Genomic DNA, 18,183 nt, shown 5'->3' with positions numbered 1-18,183 from the left:
CCACACAAAGAAAGCAATAACTGATGAAAAAATCAACAAATGCCTAGTCACAAATAGTCTCAATGTATTTCTGGACTTTTTCCTAAGTGATTTTCCTAAAATTTCAGGTTCAATACTCCAAAGTTTTGCACTGAATAAATAATAATGCAAGACATTACATGAATGCCTAAGATGAGTATATAGGCCAACTAGTATTCGTGGAGATTCTGGGATCAATACCCTTAATTTACCACAGAGTATTTGTGTTTGCCTTATTGTTTCTAGAGCTTTCAAGAGCAAAAAGTATGGTGGTACCTTCCTATAATCTAAGCTACTTGAAAGGCTGAGTCAGAAGGATTGCTAGTTCCAGACTAGCTTAGGTAAAGTTAGTGAGAACTTATCTCAAAAACAAAAGGGCCAGCAGGTACAGCTCAAGTGGCAGGGCACTTATCCAGTAAGCAATAGGTACTAGAGTCAATCCTCAAAACCCTCATACACATACACACCTACATACATATGCACATATCCCATGCACGTACTAGTATTTTTAATCAAATGATCAGATCTAACTATAGCCACAGTAACTATAGAAAGGGCCTTGGAAATATTGACAATATTCATTGTTTTCTATTTATCTAGTATCTGTGTTGTTATCAATACAGAAGTTACTCTACAAGCACAAAGTTCACTGTAAATTTCAACAATTCCTAAAAATCATGTCCTAATAGGGCTCAGAAATTTGCTGAATTAAAAATTAGGCAATATCTAACTGCTGTGTACATGTATATGCATGTGTGTATGTATATATCCACGTGTGTGTGTGTATATATATATATCAAATGGCTAAAGACACAACCTACTATGGTTTATAAAATGCTTAATTGAAATATTATGTTGACACATATATGATGGTAATGCTTGGTGATTAAGTTCTCACACAAAAAAATTGTAGTGAGAATTGTGTGCTAGTGTGCTGCTTTAGGAGCACATGTACTACCCATGAAAAAAAATCAAACTTGTTATTTTATTCATAACTAGTAGAGACTAAACAAGGAGACTCTAGGTCTCACAAATGTAATAATAATGACTGTTGATAGATTAGTGAATTTTCTAAAGTTCTTTCCATATATGGACCTAGGGTCAAAGTCAGAAAAAGTTAACTCAACACTTAATCTGTAAACTGGGATAGCAGTATAATATCAGTGGAAAGATGAAAAATTCCACGTGTCTGTATTCAGGTAAATATATATCTCAAATACAATCATGTGTCCCTAGTTATGCCATGAGACAAGTGTATAGTCTAATAAATCCTCTTTCCTCTCCAATACTGAGCACACAGTATTGTGTGGCTTATTCCTTGTGCTGCTGCTCTGGAATGAAAGAGTCTGGAATGTCTGACAAGACATGTGTGAAAATAGGAACACTGAGGAACAAAGCAAGAAATGGAAAATGTAACAGTGGACTCATACAAACTTTAGGAGTGACAGGTAGCAAGACTTTCCTCAGCTAATGCTGGAAGAGCAAGGACCTGAGGAGAGCTAAGAGTGAAAATGAGGTAATTCTCCTTCCACTGGGTACAATAGGAGTAACTTTCTATTAGGCAGTAAATAGCTGGGAGGCTGCGATGGAATCCAGAGGCAAAGACACATGAAATGAGCCCCCTTGGGTATAATAAGGGCACAAAAGCAACTAAGGAATCACTGAAACTTTACTTGAGCAATTTTGGGTAGCCATACTATACTCATCTAAATGAAGGGTTATAGAAGCTAGCCATATCTCAGCCTAAGTTTATTCTAACTGAAGGCAGAGAGTACTATACTCTTCTACTGTGCTCCATTATCTTCTTCCTAATCCTCTGTAGCTAAGAATGAATTATGAAGTGGAACTAAAATAGAAATTAATTTTTAAACAATAATTTTATGTCACCTACGTAAATTAAGATTTCACTGTGAAACCTAAGACTGAACACAGAGTACTGAGATCTGAGGATCATGGTTCAGCCCAGGCAGGACTGTCTATGAGATTCTTATCTCCAATTAACCACCAAAAAAGCTGGAAGCAGAGCTGTGGCTCAAGTTGTAGAAGACCAGCCTTGTGAATAAAAAGCTCAGGGACATTGCCCAGGTCCTGAGTTCAAGCCCAAGGACCAGCACACACAGACACAAAACAAAAACAACCCCCTCTCCAAACTAAACTAAAACACCCTAAGACTGATGTGTCCAATTTATTCAGATGTATTGTTTATATTTCTGAGATAACAGTTGGTCACTATTGGTGCCCTACTAATAGTATAGTTTTATTCATTATGTGTGACAGCACACTTGATTATATTGATTTTTATGTGGATAAAAATGGCACAAACCTATAGAATTCCAACCACTGGAATTTGTGTATTTAAACAATCTATAATCACCTGAGGCACTTTTGGAAACCATGGGGGTGATACGTCAAATCACATGGCATAAAGTGAACAAATGAACTGCCATAATGCCAGTAAGTACTTGAAAAAATGTTCATTCTTTAAATTTAACAATCAATCTCTTTAGTCTCCAGATGCTTACTAAGAACACATAACAGAATTCATGTTTGAAATTGGAAAGGATATTCCATTGTTTTTAGTTTCAATCAAGTTTCTACCCGTCACTAATAAGATTCCTCCTTATAATTCAAGTCTCTTTCCATAGAATAAGAAGATCTACTTTGTTCACCGTGGCTGCCAAAACCTGACCAAAGGCTCCTCATGGCTATTTCACTTTTGAGAAACCAAACAGTTTTGAATTCCATCAATATTTTTAAGACTTTTTTTTTCAGGGAAATAGGAAATATGAAACAATCAATTTTTCAGGAGAAAATCAGATCAAACAAAATTGCTGTGCACCAACTCTCCAGGAAATCAGTGGCATGGTGGATGAAGTAGACTATTCGATATGCACACAAGTCCTCAGAGACAGTGGCTACCATATTCCTTTACCTTTTTTTTTTTCCAAAATTGACTAGTATAGCACAAAACAAACCCATGCTTCAGCTACTTTCCTGCAGCATTACAAAACTAATTTCCTATTTTCAGTACTTGTAAAAATAGACTCGTCTTCTCCAAAGGACCTTGCTGTCCATGTTGGTGGATCTGTGATTCACTGGCCTAAAGGCATAAATCATCTTTGTCATTCCTTAAGTTCAACCTTACATAAAGTTGCATAGTGCATGCAGTAACAGAGGAATGAAGATAAAGCATGGAACCCTGTATAAGTGTGCTGAGCCAAAAGCAATCACCCCAACAGCCAGAGGAAGTGGGAACTGGGAGGCAGTCTTCAACAATTTACTGTGAAGAGATACAGAAATACATATTATTATGGAAATCACTGTGAACTAAAATGAGACAAATGTCAGTAATATACATGATTTTTTTTTTTTTTTTTTTTGCCAGTCCTGGGCCTTCGACTCAGGGCCTGAGCATTGTCCCTGGCTTCTCTTTGCTCAAGGCTAGCACTCTGCCACTTGAGTCACAGTGCCACTTTCTGGCCATTTTCTGTATATGTGGTGCTGGGGAATCGAACCCAGGGCTTCAAGTATACAAGGCAAGCGCTCTTGCCACTAGGCCATATCCCCAGCCCTATACATGATTTTTATAAAGATCTAGCCTGATTCTAGTTGCTTTTGAAGGAATTGTTATACAATAAAAGTTGTATATGGCTAGAAAAGAGCAAACTATTTCTATTTACAAGATATCTAATACCTTCTTTTGAGTTTACCAACAGAAAAATAGTATTTGAACTTTCAATCTGCAATTCAACCTAAACATTTATCCTAACAAAAACTAATGTTTACTAAGACATGGCTACAGAAATCTTTTTAAATCTTATTTATTAAACCAAGCAAACAAAAAACTTCCTAAGTATAATAAGCTAAGACACTTTAAAATGTGCTGGTGGTTCATGCCTATAGTCCTAGCTACTCAGGAGGCTGAGATCTGAGGATCATGTTTTAAAACTAGCCAAACAAAAAGAGGCAAAATGGAGCAGTGACTCAAGAGGTAGAATACAGGCTTAAGCAAAAAACCTCATTGTGGGCTGGCTCACACCTTGCTACTGAGGAGGCTGAGATTTGAGGATCATAGGTCAAAGCCAGCCAAGGCAGGAAAGCCCATGAGACTTTTATCTCCAATTAACCACCAGAAAGCCAGAAGTAGCCCTGTGGCTCAAGAGCTGAAAAGCGCCTAGGGTCAGAGTTCAAGCCCCATGACTGATTTTTTTTTTTTTTTTTTTTTTTTACCAAATTGGTGCCAGTCTTATTTCACCTATATCTCTTATTTTTGGTGGTACTGGGGTTTTAACTCGGGGCCTTTTGCTTGCTAGTCAGGCACTCTACTGCTTAAGCCAAGTCCCTAGCTATTCTATTATTTTTCCAATCAGGTCTTACATTCTTCCCAGGAGTGGACTATACTGTAATCCTATTTATACCTCCTGTATAGCTGAGATGACACAGATCACCACATCAGCTTATTGGTTAAGATTTCAGACCAGTTGGAATCATTATTTGATTCCCCCATCCCCACCATGTTGGTATAGTGTCTTAAACTCAAGGCCTATGGGTAACTGTCACTCAATCTACCCCTTAAGCCTCTTGTCCAGCATTATGCTGATTAATTGAAGATGGAATCTTGCAGACTTTTCTGTCCAAGCTGGCCTCCATCTCAGCCTCCTAAATATCTAGGACTACAACTGGGAGTCACCAGCACCCAGCTAGAACCCTAAAATCACATCATTTAATAGTCATAACAAATAAAAGTTAAGAGTTATGGTTGAAGTGATAGTGCTTACCTAGCAAGCACAAATCTAGTACTGTCCAAAAAATCAAACAAAATATATCCCACCAGAAAACAAGCATAATATATTTTCATATAAGTCATGTGACATTACTTTTAGAAATGGCCAATTTACATGCAAATAAAGAATGTTTCAGAAACAAAACAGTAATAAAACAAATGCAAGAAAAGGAAAGAGCAAACTATTATACCTTGACTTTATTGAAACTGTGTAAGTATTCCCAAGAATCACTGTAGTTGGAATAAGGACAAATGCCAAAGGTTTACATGGATCAGGGCTAAGTTTAAAATAATACCTATAATATAAAGGAAAAATAAACATAAATCAACAAAGCAGAACTACTCAGTGATCACAGTCAACCAAATTCAGTAATTTCCCAAATATTCCAATAACAATATGGGTACAAGAGAGCTATGAACAATTCAGTAGATCATCCTGTACTCAAAAGTTTTATATAAAGGATTATATTCAGAAACCAATAATGAATATTAGAAAAAAATACTGAGGTTGGTAATACTTCCTTAAACAGACAAACATAAGCTGCAGGCGCAGATAGATAGCTAGCTAGCTAGCTAGATAGATTCTCAGCTGCCCACAGAACTTTCTCCAAAATATAGGACATTTAAGGACATAAAGAAAGTATTACCAAAAAAAAATGAGAGAGGGAGAGAGAAAGAATTCTTAAGATGTAAACCATCCTATCAGATAATAAAGGAATAAGATTAGAAATCACACCGAAAGTAACTAGAGAAACGATATTAACACATAAAAAAAAATACTGTGTGTGTGTGTGTGTGTGTGTGTGTGTGTGTGTGTTTCTTGAACTCAGGGCCTAGGAACTGTCCCTGTGCATTTCTATTGAAGGCTAGCACTCTACGGCTTAATGTATTATGTGAAGCTATTTCATTTTTCATTCGTTTGTTTTTCCCCTTTGGTTTATGCCCTGTTGTCACTGTTTTTATTCTTGGTACCCTGTGTCTTATATGTACATTGATCTGATCTGGAGAAGGGAAGGGACAAAGGATAAAAGGTGAACCAATGCCTCACAAGAAACTATGTTGGAAATGAACTTTTCAATTTGGAGGGGAGGGGAGTCCGGGGGGGGAGGGAAAGTGGGAGAAAATGAGGGAAGGAGTAATAACACTGTTCAAAAGAAATGTACTCATTATTTTACTTATGTAACTGTGCATCACCTTTACAATAAAATTAAAATATAAAAAATACAAAAAAATGAACAAAACAAAGCATTTTCTGGTAAACAAGATTGGTACATCTTTAGTCAAAGTAATCAAAAGAGGGAAAAGACTAAAATTTGAGCCAAAAAGAGTGGATATTACAACAGACACTAATGAAGTCCAGAGAATTGTGGGGAATTCTGAAAACTTAAAATTCCAATAAAATGAAGAAGTATATAAATATCTAGACATACATAACCTAGAAAAAGTGAATCAAGACAGTATAAACAACCTAAGCTGATTTATAACAAGCAATGATACAGAAGTAGTACCTAGAAATTTGTAGCATATATATATATGTACATGTATATATATATATATAATGGAGAATTATTTAGTTAAAAAGAAAAAAATGTGGCTGGGAATATGGCCTAGTGGCAAGAGTGCTTGCCTCATATGCATGAAGCCTTGGGTTCAATTCCTCAGCACCACATATATAGAAAATAGCCAGAAGTGGCGCTGTGGCTCAAGTGGCAGAGTGCTAGCCTTGAGCAAAAAGAAGCCAGGGACAGTGCTCAGGCCCTGAGTTCAAGGCCCAGGACTGGCAAAAAAAAAAAAAAAAGAGCCCAAGTTTGGGCTGGGATATGGTCTAGTGGCAAGAGTGCTTGCCTTGTATACATGAGGCCCTGGGTTCAATTCCCCAGCACCACATATACAGAAAACGGCCAGAAATAGCGCTGTGGCTCTAGTGGCAGAGTGCTAGCCTTGAGCAAAAAGAAGCCAGGGACAATGCTCAGGCCCTGAGTCCAAGCCCCAGGACTGGCCAAAAAAAAAAAAAAAAAAAAAAAAAGAATAAAATGATAACATTTGAAGAAAAATGGGTAGAACAAGGTACCATCATATTAGGTGAGATAAACTGGAATCTACTACTCAAGAGGCTGAGATTTGAGGATGGTAGTTCGAAGCCAGCTTGGGAAAGAAAATCTATGAGACTCTTATCCCCAATTAACCACCAAAAAGCCACAAGTGGGGCTATGGCTCAAGTGATAGAGTGCTAGTGAACATAAAAGCTCAGGGACAAGTGCCAAGGCCCTGAGTTCAAGACTCAGTACCAGCCTTCAACTTCCCCAAACAATCTAAGCCAAATGAGTATAGATCACTTGTTTGTCCTTTTTAGGGCAAGTTTATATTCTTTTGGTAAATGAGGAAATATGAATGTAATGAAAACAATTTACAGGTAACCTAGAACTTCCTGTTCTTGAGTAGTTTTCATGGACCATTAGGAATCTAGCAAGTATCTACTAACAATATCTATTGTCTGAACCATGTAAATAAAACTTATATAAATACAACCCACCTAAGGTTCTTTAGCCAATAAATTAAAGATGGCAGGCTCAACAGCACGATCCATGTTAACAAGTTAATCACCGTACTGTGCATGCGAAGACTATCTTCAGCATCATTAGTAGATAAACGATGGTGTACTGAAGAGTCTTTTTGGTGACTGGATTTTTTTTCACTTCTTCTAGAGTGTTTGGGATTCTATAAAATGAAGCAAATACATAAGCTACTAAATAAGCAAAGTCTAAGATACATTCTGTTTAGAATCATACTCAGTGAATCACTTGAGAGCTAAGTAAGTACTTTTTCATCATCAAAATTAAATAAAGACTCAAATTATCTTGTTTACAAGTACTTGAACATGGTTATGCTTGTCAGACTTTTATTCTTTTTTGTTTAGTTATAATGTTTCCCAGACTTGTCTCAAACTCCTGGGTCAAAGCAAATCCTCCTGTCTTCGCCTCCTGAGTATAACAGTACATAGCTAGTGCTTTGACTTATGAATTTTAATGTAGAGAAAAGATCCTCTAAGTAGTTACTCAAAAAATTCAAAATAGATTATTTTGTAATAATAACAAGAACGACATAGGTGTGGGCCAGGCACTGGTGGGTCATGTCTAATCCTAGTTACTCAGGAGGCTGAGATTTGAGGATCGTGTTTTGAAGCCAGCCTGGGGAGAAGAATCTGGGAGACTTATCTCCAATTAACTATCAAAAAACTGGAAGTGAAGCTGTGGCTCAAACTGTTACTGGTATCCTTGAGCAAAAAAGCACAAAGATAGTGCTCAGGCTGAGTTCAAGTCCCACAGCTGACAAAAAAGAATGATATAGATGTGTGAACAAATTAGATTATTTAAATTCATAATAACCTCTTTAGCAATAAAAATTCTAATACTTCTAAAAAACAAACTTATTTTTTTCTCATGTTCTTTCATACCAAAGCTATGAATGTTACATTTTGAAAGTGAAACTTACCACAGGCTGGTTATTTCGTAAAGTCGTTAGGCTGGCTTGCAGATGGACAACCTAACAAAAATAAATGAGCTCAATTTCATTTGTCCTTTGAAATAAAATGTATAGGCCTTTTGCAAAAACACAGTCAGATTTATTTTGATTAAAAAAGTAAAAATAATCATCAAATGTTATTTCAACTGTCCATAAAATGAATGTGCAGAGTTTGTTACTGTATAGAATCCTGGGTTCCTAGATTTATTTTTTTAATTAATTAATTAATTAATTGTCAAGTGATTACAGAGGGGTTACAGTTTCATATATAAGGCAGTGAGTACATTTCTTATCGAACTTGTTACCAACTACAAAGCATTGGCCTTCTTGAAAGCATTGTTTATTTTTACACTATCTCATCATAACTGGTAATATCAACACAACTTTTTTCCCTCTTTGCCATGTCTCTAGAAAGATGTTATAAAACTGTTCTAATGAAATGTTGAACAGTTGACATGTGCAAGAGCAAGAAGCAAATTTAAGAGATCTTTCCTTTTTTTAAAGTCTCTCTCCTTGCCAAATAACCCCAATTAACAAAAACAATCTTAGATCAATAATTTCAGTTCTATCCTTAACTGTATAAGATTTAAATGACCAAATGTTTTACCAAACCTTTACATTTTTATCTATTATATAACAGAAGATACTATAGTAGTCATTAAAACTTACAAAGCATTTCATTCTGACTTTACTGACTTGACATACCTTAAACACATAGTAAACATAAGAAAGAAGTAAGGCAAGTGCTCCACATGTTGTCCAACTAACTATAATCAAAGCAACTGTCACAAAGGGCAAGTCTGGTGATATCACCTTGATATCTTTAGGAAGTTCAGAGGGTCTGAAATAAGAAGAATCAAGTTTGAAACAGAGTCACAAATAAGAACATGGTCACAATCAAAATGCAGGTCCATTAAGAATATTGAGTAGCCATGCACTGGTATCTGACACCTGTAATCTGAGCTACGCAGGAAGCTGAGATCTGAGGATTGCAGTGTGAAGCCAGACCAAGTAAGAAAGTCTGTGAGATCTTATCTCCAAGAAAGCATCAAAATGCCAAAAGTAGAGCTGTGGCTCAAGTGGTAGAACACTAGTTTTGGAGCATAAAAGCTCAGCGGCAGCTCCCAGGCCTTGAGTTCAAACCCTAGGACTGGCACATACACACATAGAATATTGTGAAAAGCTAGGTGCTGGTGAGTCACACCTGTAATCTATCTACTCCGAGGGCTAAGATCTAGAGGATCATGATTTGAAGCCAACCCAGGCAGAAAAGTTCAAAAGACTCCATTTTCAATTAGTCAGCAAAAAGTTAAGCTTGAGGTGTGGTCCAAGTAGTAGAGCACCAGCTATGAGAAAGAGAGACAAGCAAGCAAGGCCCTGTGTTCAAGAATAAAAAAGGGAGCAGTATTGTGTAACATTATCTGCAGGATGTGTATGCATATATGTGTGTGTGTGTGTGTGTGTGTGTGTGTGTGTGTGTGTGTGTGTGTGTGTGTGTGTGTAGAAAACATACATGAAATGATGATCTTGATCCTACTCTCCATTTCTCAATAGGTATACACAAAATATTCTCAAATCCCAAACACCTGTTATCCCAAGCATTTAACATATGGGAAACTGAATCTAAAGTAAGTCACCAGGGTTTCCTGTTTATTAATATAAGTAATATAAGGTAAACAATAAGGTATTTAAAAATAAAGACGGGCAATCATATATTTGCCTTGCAGCAAGTAATTACCTTTGAGAAAGATATATCAAATACCAATCCATGGTTTGCCTAGTTATGATCTTTTGTTGAAAAATAGCGGAGTAAAAGCAGTTTTTTTCTTTTTTGTTTGTTCGTCATGTGACTTGAACTTAGGGCCTGGACACTGTCTCTGAGCTGTTTTGCTCAAGGCTAGCACTTTACCACTTTGAGCCACAGCTCTACTTCTGGGTTTTTCTGAGTAGTTTATTGGAGATTAAGAGTATCACAGATTTTCCTGCCCTGGTTAGCAGTTCAATAACTGCAGTTCTCAGATCTCAGCCTCCTGAGTAGCTAGGATGATAGGTGTAAGCCACTGGCACCCAGCATGAAAGCAGTTTAAAGATTTATTATCAGAATATAACTTCTCTCCTTTCCTCTTTTCTCCTGGTCTCCCTTCCTTATTACCTTCCTCATTCCTTTCAGTGCTGAGGATTAAACCCAGGGCCTTGTACATGCAACTCCTAACTAGGCATGCACTCATCACTAAGCTATATATCTTCAGCCCTATTTTTTTTTAATGTGGATACTGGGGCTTGAATTCAATGCCTTAAGTTCTTGCCTGGCTTTTTCACTTGTGGCTTGTCCTCTACCACTTGAGCCATATCACTTCCTGCATTTTTCTGGTTATTTGGAGTTAAGAATCTTGAGGATTTGTCGGCCTAGCTGGCTCCAAATATCAGGTCTCAGATATCAGTCTCCAGAGTTGGTAGGATTATAGGCTTAAGCCACTAGCACTCAGCTAATTTAAGAAAGTGTGTAGTCATTCCTATTACCTACCTTTTCAAAGCTAGCCATAATGAAGAAAGGAGTCTCACAGATGCAGAAGAGAACAGCCCACTCCAGTAGGCAGTACATGTTCCAAATAGAAAGAGAATCAAAGACACAAGGGGAAAGCACATACTCTGACTAGTTAAAACAATAGCATCCAGTTCTGGTAATAATAATGTGTCCCATAATTCCTTAAACCATTTATACCTGTGGACAAAAGGAAAGAGAATGAAACAAATACACACACACACACACACACACACACACACACACACAAATCCAACAACTGACATTTAAGGATTAATACTGAGGTGTTCATTCACTAGAATCCTTAGAGATCTACCATATTCAGTTTATTATTTATACTAAAAAGCAAATCCTGATATTTTGAAGGAAACAAGCCATTTATCTTCCAAGTGAGCCTACTGATCTTAGAGTATGAGTTCTGAGCCTTGACACAACTTTACTGTTAATGGTTCCTGCATAAATTAATACATTATTTTTTCTTTTATTATTTTTTGTTTATGTGGTACTGAGGAATTGAACCCAGTGCCTCATGCACGGTGGGCAAGCAATCTACCACTAAGCCACAGTCCCAGCCCCACATTCTTTTTTTCAAGTTAGAAAGCCAACAGCTAGTTTTAACAACAGAATAAAATATCTAAGTAATAGTCCTTAGACAAAATATACAAAATGTAAATAAATTTAGGAAAATATATTAATTAGGCTTGTGGGGGAGAGCTGGATCTAAAATACGCCTCCTCTGGTATATAAAAGAAAGTGGTCAGAGGCACTATTTTATAAATATCTATAGTCATCTATATTTGCCAATCTAAGATACTCTAAAGATATGTGTATGTATCCATTCATTAAACTCTAAAGTCTTTGTAAATTTACAGTCTAAGATATATTTAAGTTTAATAATAACTTTTGAAATGACTATTCTTGAAACAAGTGTTGATGTACTTACTAGACCTTTTCCTAAAAGAAAAATGTCATTTTATGAAACAACTCACTTGTCAAACTAATATGTAAAATTATGGTACATGGAATCAAACATAATACTTATTTGTTTTACTGATTGTACTGGTGTTTGATCTCAGAGTCTTGCACTTTCTACCACTTGAGCCACATGCTCTGCCCAAATATAATGTCTTATGTATAAGTTAAATCATTATGACACATAGAACTTACCCCAACAAAAATTTAATCATAATTACAAAAGGATCAACTTTATATGGTTTGGCTTCTTTGTCCAATATGGTAGCATATTCTAAGCAATAACCTGGTAATTTTAAAAGATGCAAGAGAATTCACAATTAAGTATGTGATATATTTTATCTTATATTGTCAGTAAGCATCAACATATACATATTAAGAACCACATCTTAAGTCAGAAAATACAAAAGCCTATCACATACTATTCTCCAAAAATTAAAAAGTTATTGTAATTCAGTATTTTTATAGGCTAGTACATACTTAGTCATTTGTGAAGCAAGTTCAGGGAGTCAAAGCTAAGGTTTCATCTGTTTTCACAAATCTCCACAAATGACTTTTAAAAATAGCTTTATTGAGATAGAATTCTCATGCCACATAATTCATCCATTTTAAGTCTATACAATTCATTGATTTACGGTATATTCACTGTTGTATGTCCATCACCACAATCAGTCAAAATATTTTTATCACCTCCAAGCAAACTTTGTTTCCCTTAATAGCTGTACTCTCAATCTACTGCCTAATCTGAAAATGTCGTATCAATGGAATCACAAAATGCATAGTTGTTTGTGATTAGCTTCTTTTAGTGGGCATGTTTCAAGATTTACCCATGTTGTATCTGTACTTACTTCATCTCTTTCTTTTTCAAGATCTTGAGCATATTCTTATCTTTTTTTTTTTTTTTTTGCTTTGGACTGGCTTAGAACTACAATCATCCCAATCTCAACCTCCCACAGAGCTGGGATGACAGGCATAGGCTATCTTGCCCAATTATTAGTTGAGAAAGAGTATCCTGTACATAATTGGGCTAGCCTTGAACTGTAAACTCCATAACAGAAAGCCCAACATAGGTGGGGCACGCTCAGGAGGACCAAATAGGCAGAGGCTAGAAGACTAGTATTCCAAGAAAGAGTCTCAATTATTCTATATGGTGTGTCAAGACCTAACGCACAGAACTTTCACAGCCTATACCAAGTGCCTATTATGTGTATGGTAGGCACAAAAAAAGAATGGAGAACAGAGGAGCTTCAATGATGTTATACATATTAGGAGGTCCTTAGAATAAAAGAAATAAACTTCAGACACCAGCACATAAAATGGAGAAAATAAATATGGAATTTTCTAGGGGATGTCTTTAGATCTTAAGGATTCCAAACCCCTAAGAACTTCTGTTCTCAGTCACGAATCTTCTGTTTTCTTTTTTTTTTTTTTCAAATTTTTATTATCAAACTGATGTACAGAGAGGTTACAGTTTCATACATTAGGCATTGGATACATTACTTGTACTGTTTGTTACCTTGTCCCTTATACCCCCCTCCCCCACGAATCTTCTGTTTTCTTTAGTCACATAAAGAAAAAGTAATTATAAAGTATTGACATAGAAATAAGGATGAGAGACAGAAAAGGAAAAGAAAGTATGGAAGATGTGGGTAGAGGAAAGAGAGGTGAGGAGGAAGGAAACCAAGTAGGATGACAGAGAAGGAGATAGGAGAGTGGGTGCCTAATAGCTGACATCACTGAAATATTCAATCTTAAACTATTTTGGCTGTTGCAAGTAGTAGTAGCAGTTATAGCAGTAGCAGGAGGAGTGGAGCAGTATGAGAGTTAGGATGAGAATCTAAATCTAGTTAAGCTATAGCTCTAATGACCAAATTATAAAGAACAAATTTGACAGAACATCTTCAATGTTACCATGGGAAGCAATTAGCAAAGGCCAACATGAGAAACATGAAAGTACAAAACCCATTGTTCACAAGAAATGTCAAGGGGTAAAGACCAAGTTTGGAACCAATAGCTTAAAGGATTTAAGATTGTTAATATAGGCGCCTGGCCCTATATTATTTTTAGGATTCTTTTTTTAGATTCAAAACATTTTTCCCATTAAAAATGGCATAGAAAAAGCCAGGTGCAGATAGTTCATATCTGTAATCTTTGCTACTCAGGAGGCTGAGATATGAGGATCATGGTTCAAAGCCAGCTCAGGCAGAAAAGTCTGTAAGTTTCTTATCTCCACTAAACTACCAAAAAAAGCTGGAAGTAGAGTTGTAGCTCAAGTGGTAGAGTGCTAGCCTTGACCAAAAAGAAGCTCAGGTATAGCACCCAGGCCAAGTTAAAGCCCCAGGACTGGCACACACTGACACACACAAAAAATGCACTGATAAAAAGAAATAGGCTAAGAGAATGTTAGTCATTTGTGGATCTCAGAACCATAGACAAAGGTCTATGCATTAGCTGTCCCACACTGGTTTCAGTTAGTGGTAACAATGTAAATGACACAAAGATATGAGGAAGACTGGTTCTAAAATCACATATTATTTTGGAATTTCCAAGGACAGCAGTAGTGGCTACTACTAATAACTCCCTTATGATGTTTCATTAAACATTATTTAAATGTACACATGGTGCTTATCATTGTTCTACTTTAAATCTTATGGTAAAAATAATGTAGAAATTATGAATATTTTACCTGTTGAGAAGAGAGAGTATAACTGTCCTCCATAAGCAAGAAGAATACTAGATATAACATAAGCAGGAAGAGCTCCACCATGAAATCTAATTACCTAGAAAACAGGAAAATTAATGAGCAACTTCTGAATACTTGTGTTAATGAAATAAATATACCTTAACACAAAATGAAGCTATTTTTCACTTTGCACTTTTCCTGCAAATGGTCAAAAAAGTATTTCCAGTAACGAGCATTAAAAACTCTAAATAAAAGTGTTACTAATATATAGCACTGGCAGAAACATCTAAATTTTCAAGGGTATAATTGAGTAGAAAATGCAATAACTGCTTGTCAACACTTGTTTATTAATCATTTAATCATATTAATCTCAGGAATGATATTAAACATGTTATATGCATTGTCTCATCTTATCCTCCCTAGAAAATTCTTTGAGGTAGTGCTTATCTCTAAACACAGGTGAAAAAGTTTAGAGTACAGAGAGCCCAAGTACCGTGAAAAATTAATAGGTAAGTTATTAACAGGTAAAGTCACTTACCTTCTCTATGTGCTTATCAGTAAAATGTGTTCAACCATAGCACTTATACATGGTTAAAAGATTAAATATAGTCATTAGGAAAAACATTTAATATTAATGGTAGTGCATTAGCTATCTTCAAACCTTAGCTGTTATTAACCTTTTACATCCTTGCCTTAAGTGGAAACCCTGTGAAGTTGGAATTTAAACTCTGCTAGAGTTTGTAATGAGTATGCTAGAGCGCCTAAAGTTATTATATCAGTTGACCTAATCTGGACAAAACAAATACCAACATGTTTTACATAGTTTTTCCTTATATTTCCTTAGTTGCACAAAATAATAGGTTTAATGGCATTTTCATATTTGTATATTTAGTACTTCTTTTAATGTTCAGTTTTAAAAGATAACTTCAGGGGCTGGGGATATAGCCTAGTGGCAAGAGTGCCTGCCTCGGATACACGAGGCCCTAGGTTCGATTCCCCAGCACCACATATACAGAAAACGGCCAGAAGCGGCGCTGTGGCTCAAGTGGCAGAGTGCTAGCCTTGAGCAGGAAGAAGCCAGGGACAGTGCTCAGGCCCTGAGTCCAAGGCCCAGGACTGGCCAAAAAAAAAAAAAAAAAAAAAAAAAAAAAAAAAAAGATAACTTCATCACATGCCTTTTTTTTTCTGGCCAGCACTGGTGGTTCAAATCTGTAATACTAGCTACTCAGGAGGCTGGGATATGAGGATTGTGGTTCAAAACCAGCCTAAGCAGGAAAGTTTATGAGACTTTTATCTCCAATTACCTATGCCCCTCACACCCCCCCCCCAAAAAAAATAAAGTAAAAAACAAACTAGAAGTGGAGCTGTGGCTCAAGTGGAAGAGTGCTAGCCTTGAGCAAAAAAGATCAGGGACAGCACCTGGGCTCCTGAGTTCAAGCCCCAGGAACAGCATACACACACAAAAAGACAAATAGATGCTCTTGGTAAGCTGATGAAATCTATGCAAGTACAAGCGTTCACAAAATATGGTGTAGGGGCTGGGGATATGGCCTAGTGGCAAGAGTGCCTGCTTCATATACATGAAGCCCTGGGTTTGATTCCCCAGCACCACATATACAGAAAATGGCCAGAAGTGGCACTGTGACTCAAGTGGCAGAGTGCTAGCCTTGAGCAAAAAGAAGCCAGGGACAGTGCTCAGGCCCTGAGTCCAAGCCCCAGGACTAGCCAAAAAAAAAAAAAAATATGGTGTAAAAGTTTTTTAAGTTAATCTCCCCAAAATTCTTCCATGACTCCCTGCTTAAAAGAGATTAGACAATGTCAAAAAATGACAGCCCATGCTTGTGACTTATAGTTTACAGCTTTAGGTGACAGGAGGGGAAAATTTGAGTGAAAAGTAAAATGCTGTGTTCATAATTGATGATAATTACCTGACACAATAGGCAATATATAGCGTTGTGTAGTGTATGGAAGGAAAGCTAGGCATGGTGGCTGGTGGGGAGGCTGAAATAGAAGCATCAGTTGAGTCTAGAACTGGGGAGACCAGAGACTCTTTCTCTTAGCATGCTCCAGTGTCAGAATCCCATATTATACTCAAACTTTGTCTCTCACTAGCTCTAAGCCCTGGACAAGTTATTTTACCCATCTTTATCTCTATGTCCTCACCAGTAAAATCAGACAAACAACACCAACATCATAGGGTGTAAGGCTTAAATATGTTTATACTTGTACAAAGCATTTGAAGTCACACATAGGTGATCTTTAGAATCTTCCAAGAGGTCCAACATAGAGGGCTAAGCATAAGATTTATTTGAATAATAAAGGACCATTCTTTTAAGCATGGAGCATTACTTGAGGCCATAGATGCACTTGGGTACTACTAATTCTAATAGTCATAAACGGGCTTCCATGGTCATATTAGTCAGACTTCAGGATTTAGTACTTGGCATAGTACTTCCTTAAACCTTGAATTAGATGTCCACATTGGAAAATTAAAATATTTCATTTTTTTAAAAAATCCTGATTTGTTTCTCTTAAGATCTAAAGATCAAACAACACCGAGCTTTCTACATTTACATAATTGACTACTGCTCATGAAATTCTTTTGAAAATAACTTTTGGTATGCTCTTTGACCTCTCTCACCAATAGGAGTAGTCTAAAAAACATATGAATATAATATCACCTTTCTTATATCAGGAAAAAAACCCACCAACTGTACAAAAAATGATCTATTCAAAAGCAAGAGGCTTCTAAGTATTTCCTCCTTATTCCTCTTTCCTTGATTTCTGTAACTATGTGAGCAACATTCATTATATGTATTTCTTTTTTTTAAAGTGACTAAGATATATTATACAACTTTAATGTGCTATAGAACCCATCCAATAATTTTAGAAGGATTTAGTTACAAGCTCTTTGACATTTTAAAAAGTATTCATCTCTGGTCATCTTACACTAGTACACTCTTGACTAGAAAAACTTCTACATCTAAACAAAAGTATTATAATATCCTATTTGGTGCATAAGTTCTGCCTAAATATAGTATACCAAGGGTGCTTGCTTTTTCCTGTAGAATGAATTCTCCTACATTGTTAGCCATTGTGTTGTTGTGGGACTTGAACTGAGGGCCTAGGCACTGTCTCTGAGCTTCTTTGTCTTCAAGGCTATCACTCTACCACTTGAGCCACAGAGTCACTTCCTCCACATTATTATCCCAGATAATTTTCTTAGTAATGGGTACTTTAACATTTTAGAAAACTGTAAGTATGTAAGCTACTTTACAACTTAAACTAACATTTAATCTCCATCATAATTTAGCACAAAATTTTGATTATCTCAGAATTTTGTTAGGTTCACAAATTTAATAACTGCCCTCTAGTTTTTAACAGGTTGTTCAAAGGATTAAATAAGATAATGCATATAAAATGTTTCTAAGTAAATTTTAATTTGTATTTTATTGTAATTATAGTATGACAAAGTAAAAATATACGATGCTGAGCTCACAAAATAGAATACATGTATACATTAAGCCCTGGGTTCAATTCCCCAGCACCACATGTATAGAAAACGGCCAGAAGAGGCGCTGTGGCTCAAGTGGCAGAGTGCTAGCCTTGAGCAAAAAGAAGCCAGGGACAGTGTGTGCTCAGGCCCTGAGTTCAAGGCCCAGG

The 18,183-nt window shown here is 36.4% G+C and overlaps 1 protein-coding gene across 3 annotated transcripts in view; it reads right to left on the bottom strand.

Annotated features, from left to right (window-relative positions):
• The window catches only part of Pgap1 (post-GPI attachment to proteins inositol deacylase 1), a 78,211-nt gene that overhangs the window by 4,999 nt on the left and 55,029 nt on the right, over positions 1–18,183 (bottom strand). For 2 of the 3 annotated variants that reach the window (XM_048345046.1, XM_048345048.1), the window contains 8 exons: positions 14,524–14,617; positions 12,033–12,123; positions 10,848–11,045; positions 9,029–9,164; positions 8,294–8,344; positions 7,335–7,519; positions 4,993–5,097; positions 2,622–3,298 (listed from right to left, as the gene is read on the bottom strand). In XM_048345046.1, the coding sequence (XP_048201003.1) occupies positions 3,160–3,298; positions 4,993–5,097; positions 7,335–7,519; positions 8,294–8,344; positions 9,029–9,164; positions 10,848–11,045; positions 12,033–12,123; positions 14,524–14,617 (999 nt within the window). In that variant the 3' untranslated portion in view covers positions 2,622–3,159. Of the gene's footprint in view, positions 1–2,621; positions 3,299–4,992; positions 5,098–7,334; positions 7,520–8,293; positions 8,345–9,028; positions 9,165–10,847; positions 11,046–12,032; positions 12,124–14,523; positions 14,618–18,183 lie in introns of those variants that run through there. The other variant, XR_007210748.1, reaches the window with a different exon arrangement.

This window comes from Perognathus longimembris, chromosome 4, assembly GCF_023159225.1.
Source record: "Perognathus longimembris pacificus isolate PPM17 chromosome 4, ASM2315922v1, whole genome shotgun sequence".
NCBI lineage: Eukaryota > Metazoa > Chordata > Mammalia > Rodentia > Heteromyidae > Perognathus > Perognathus longimembris.
The sequence above is the reverse complement of the archived record's forward strand: the minus strand, read 5'-3'. Positions and strand labels throughout refer to the sequence as shown.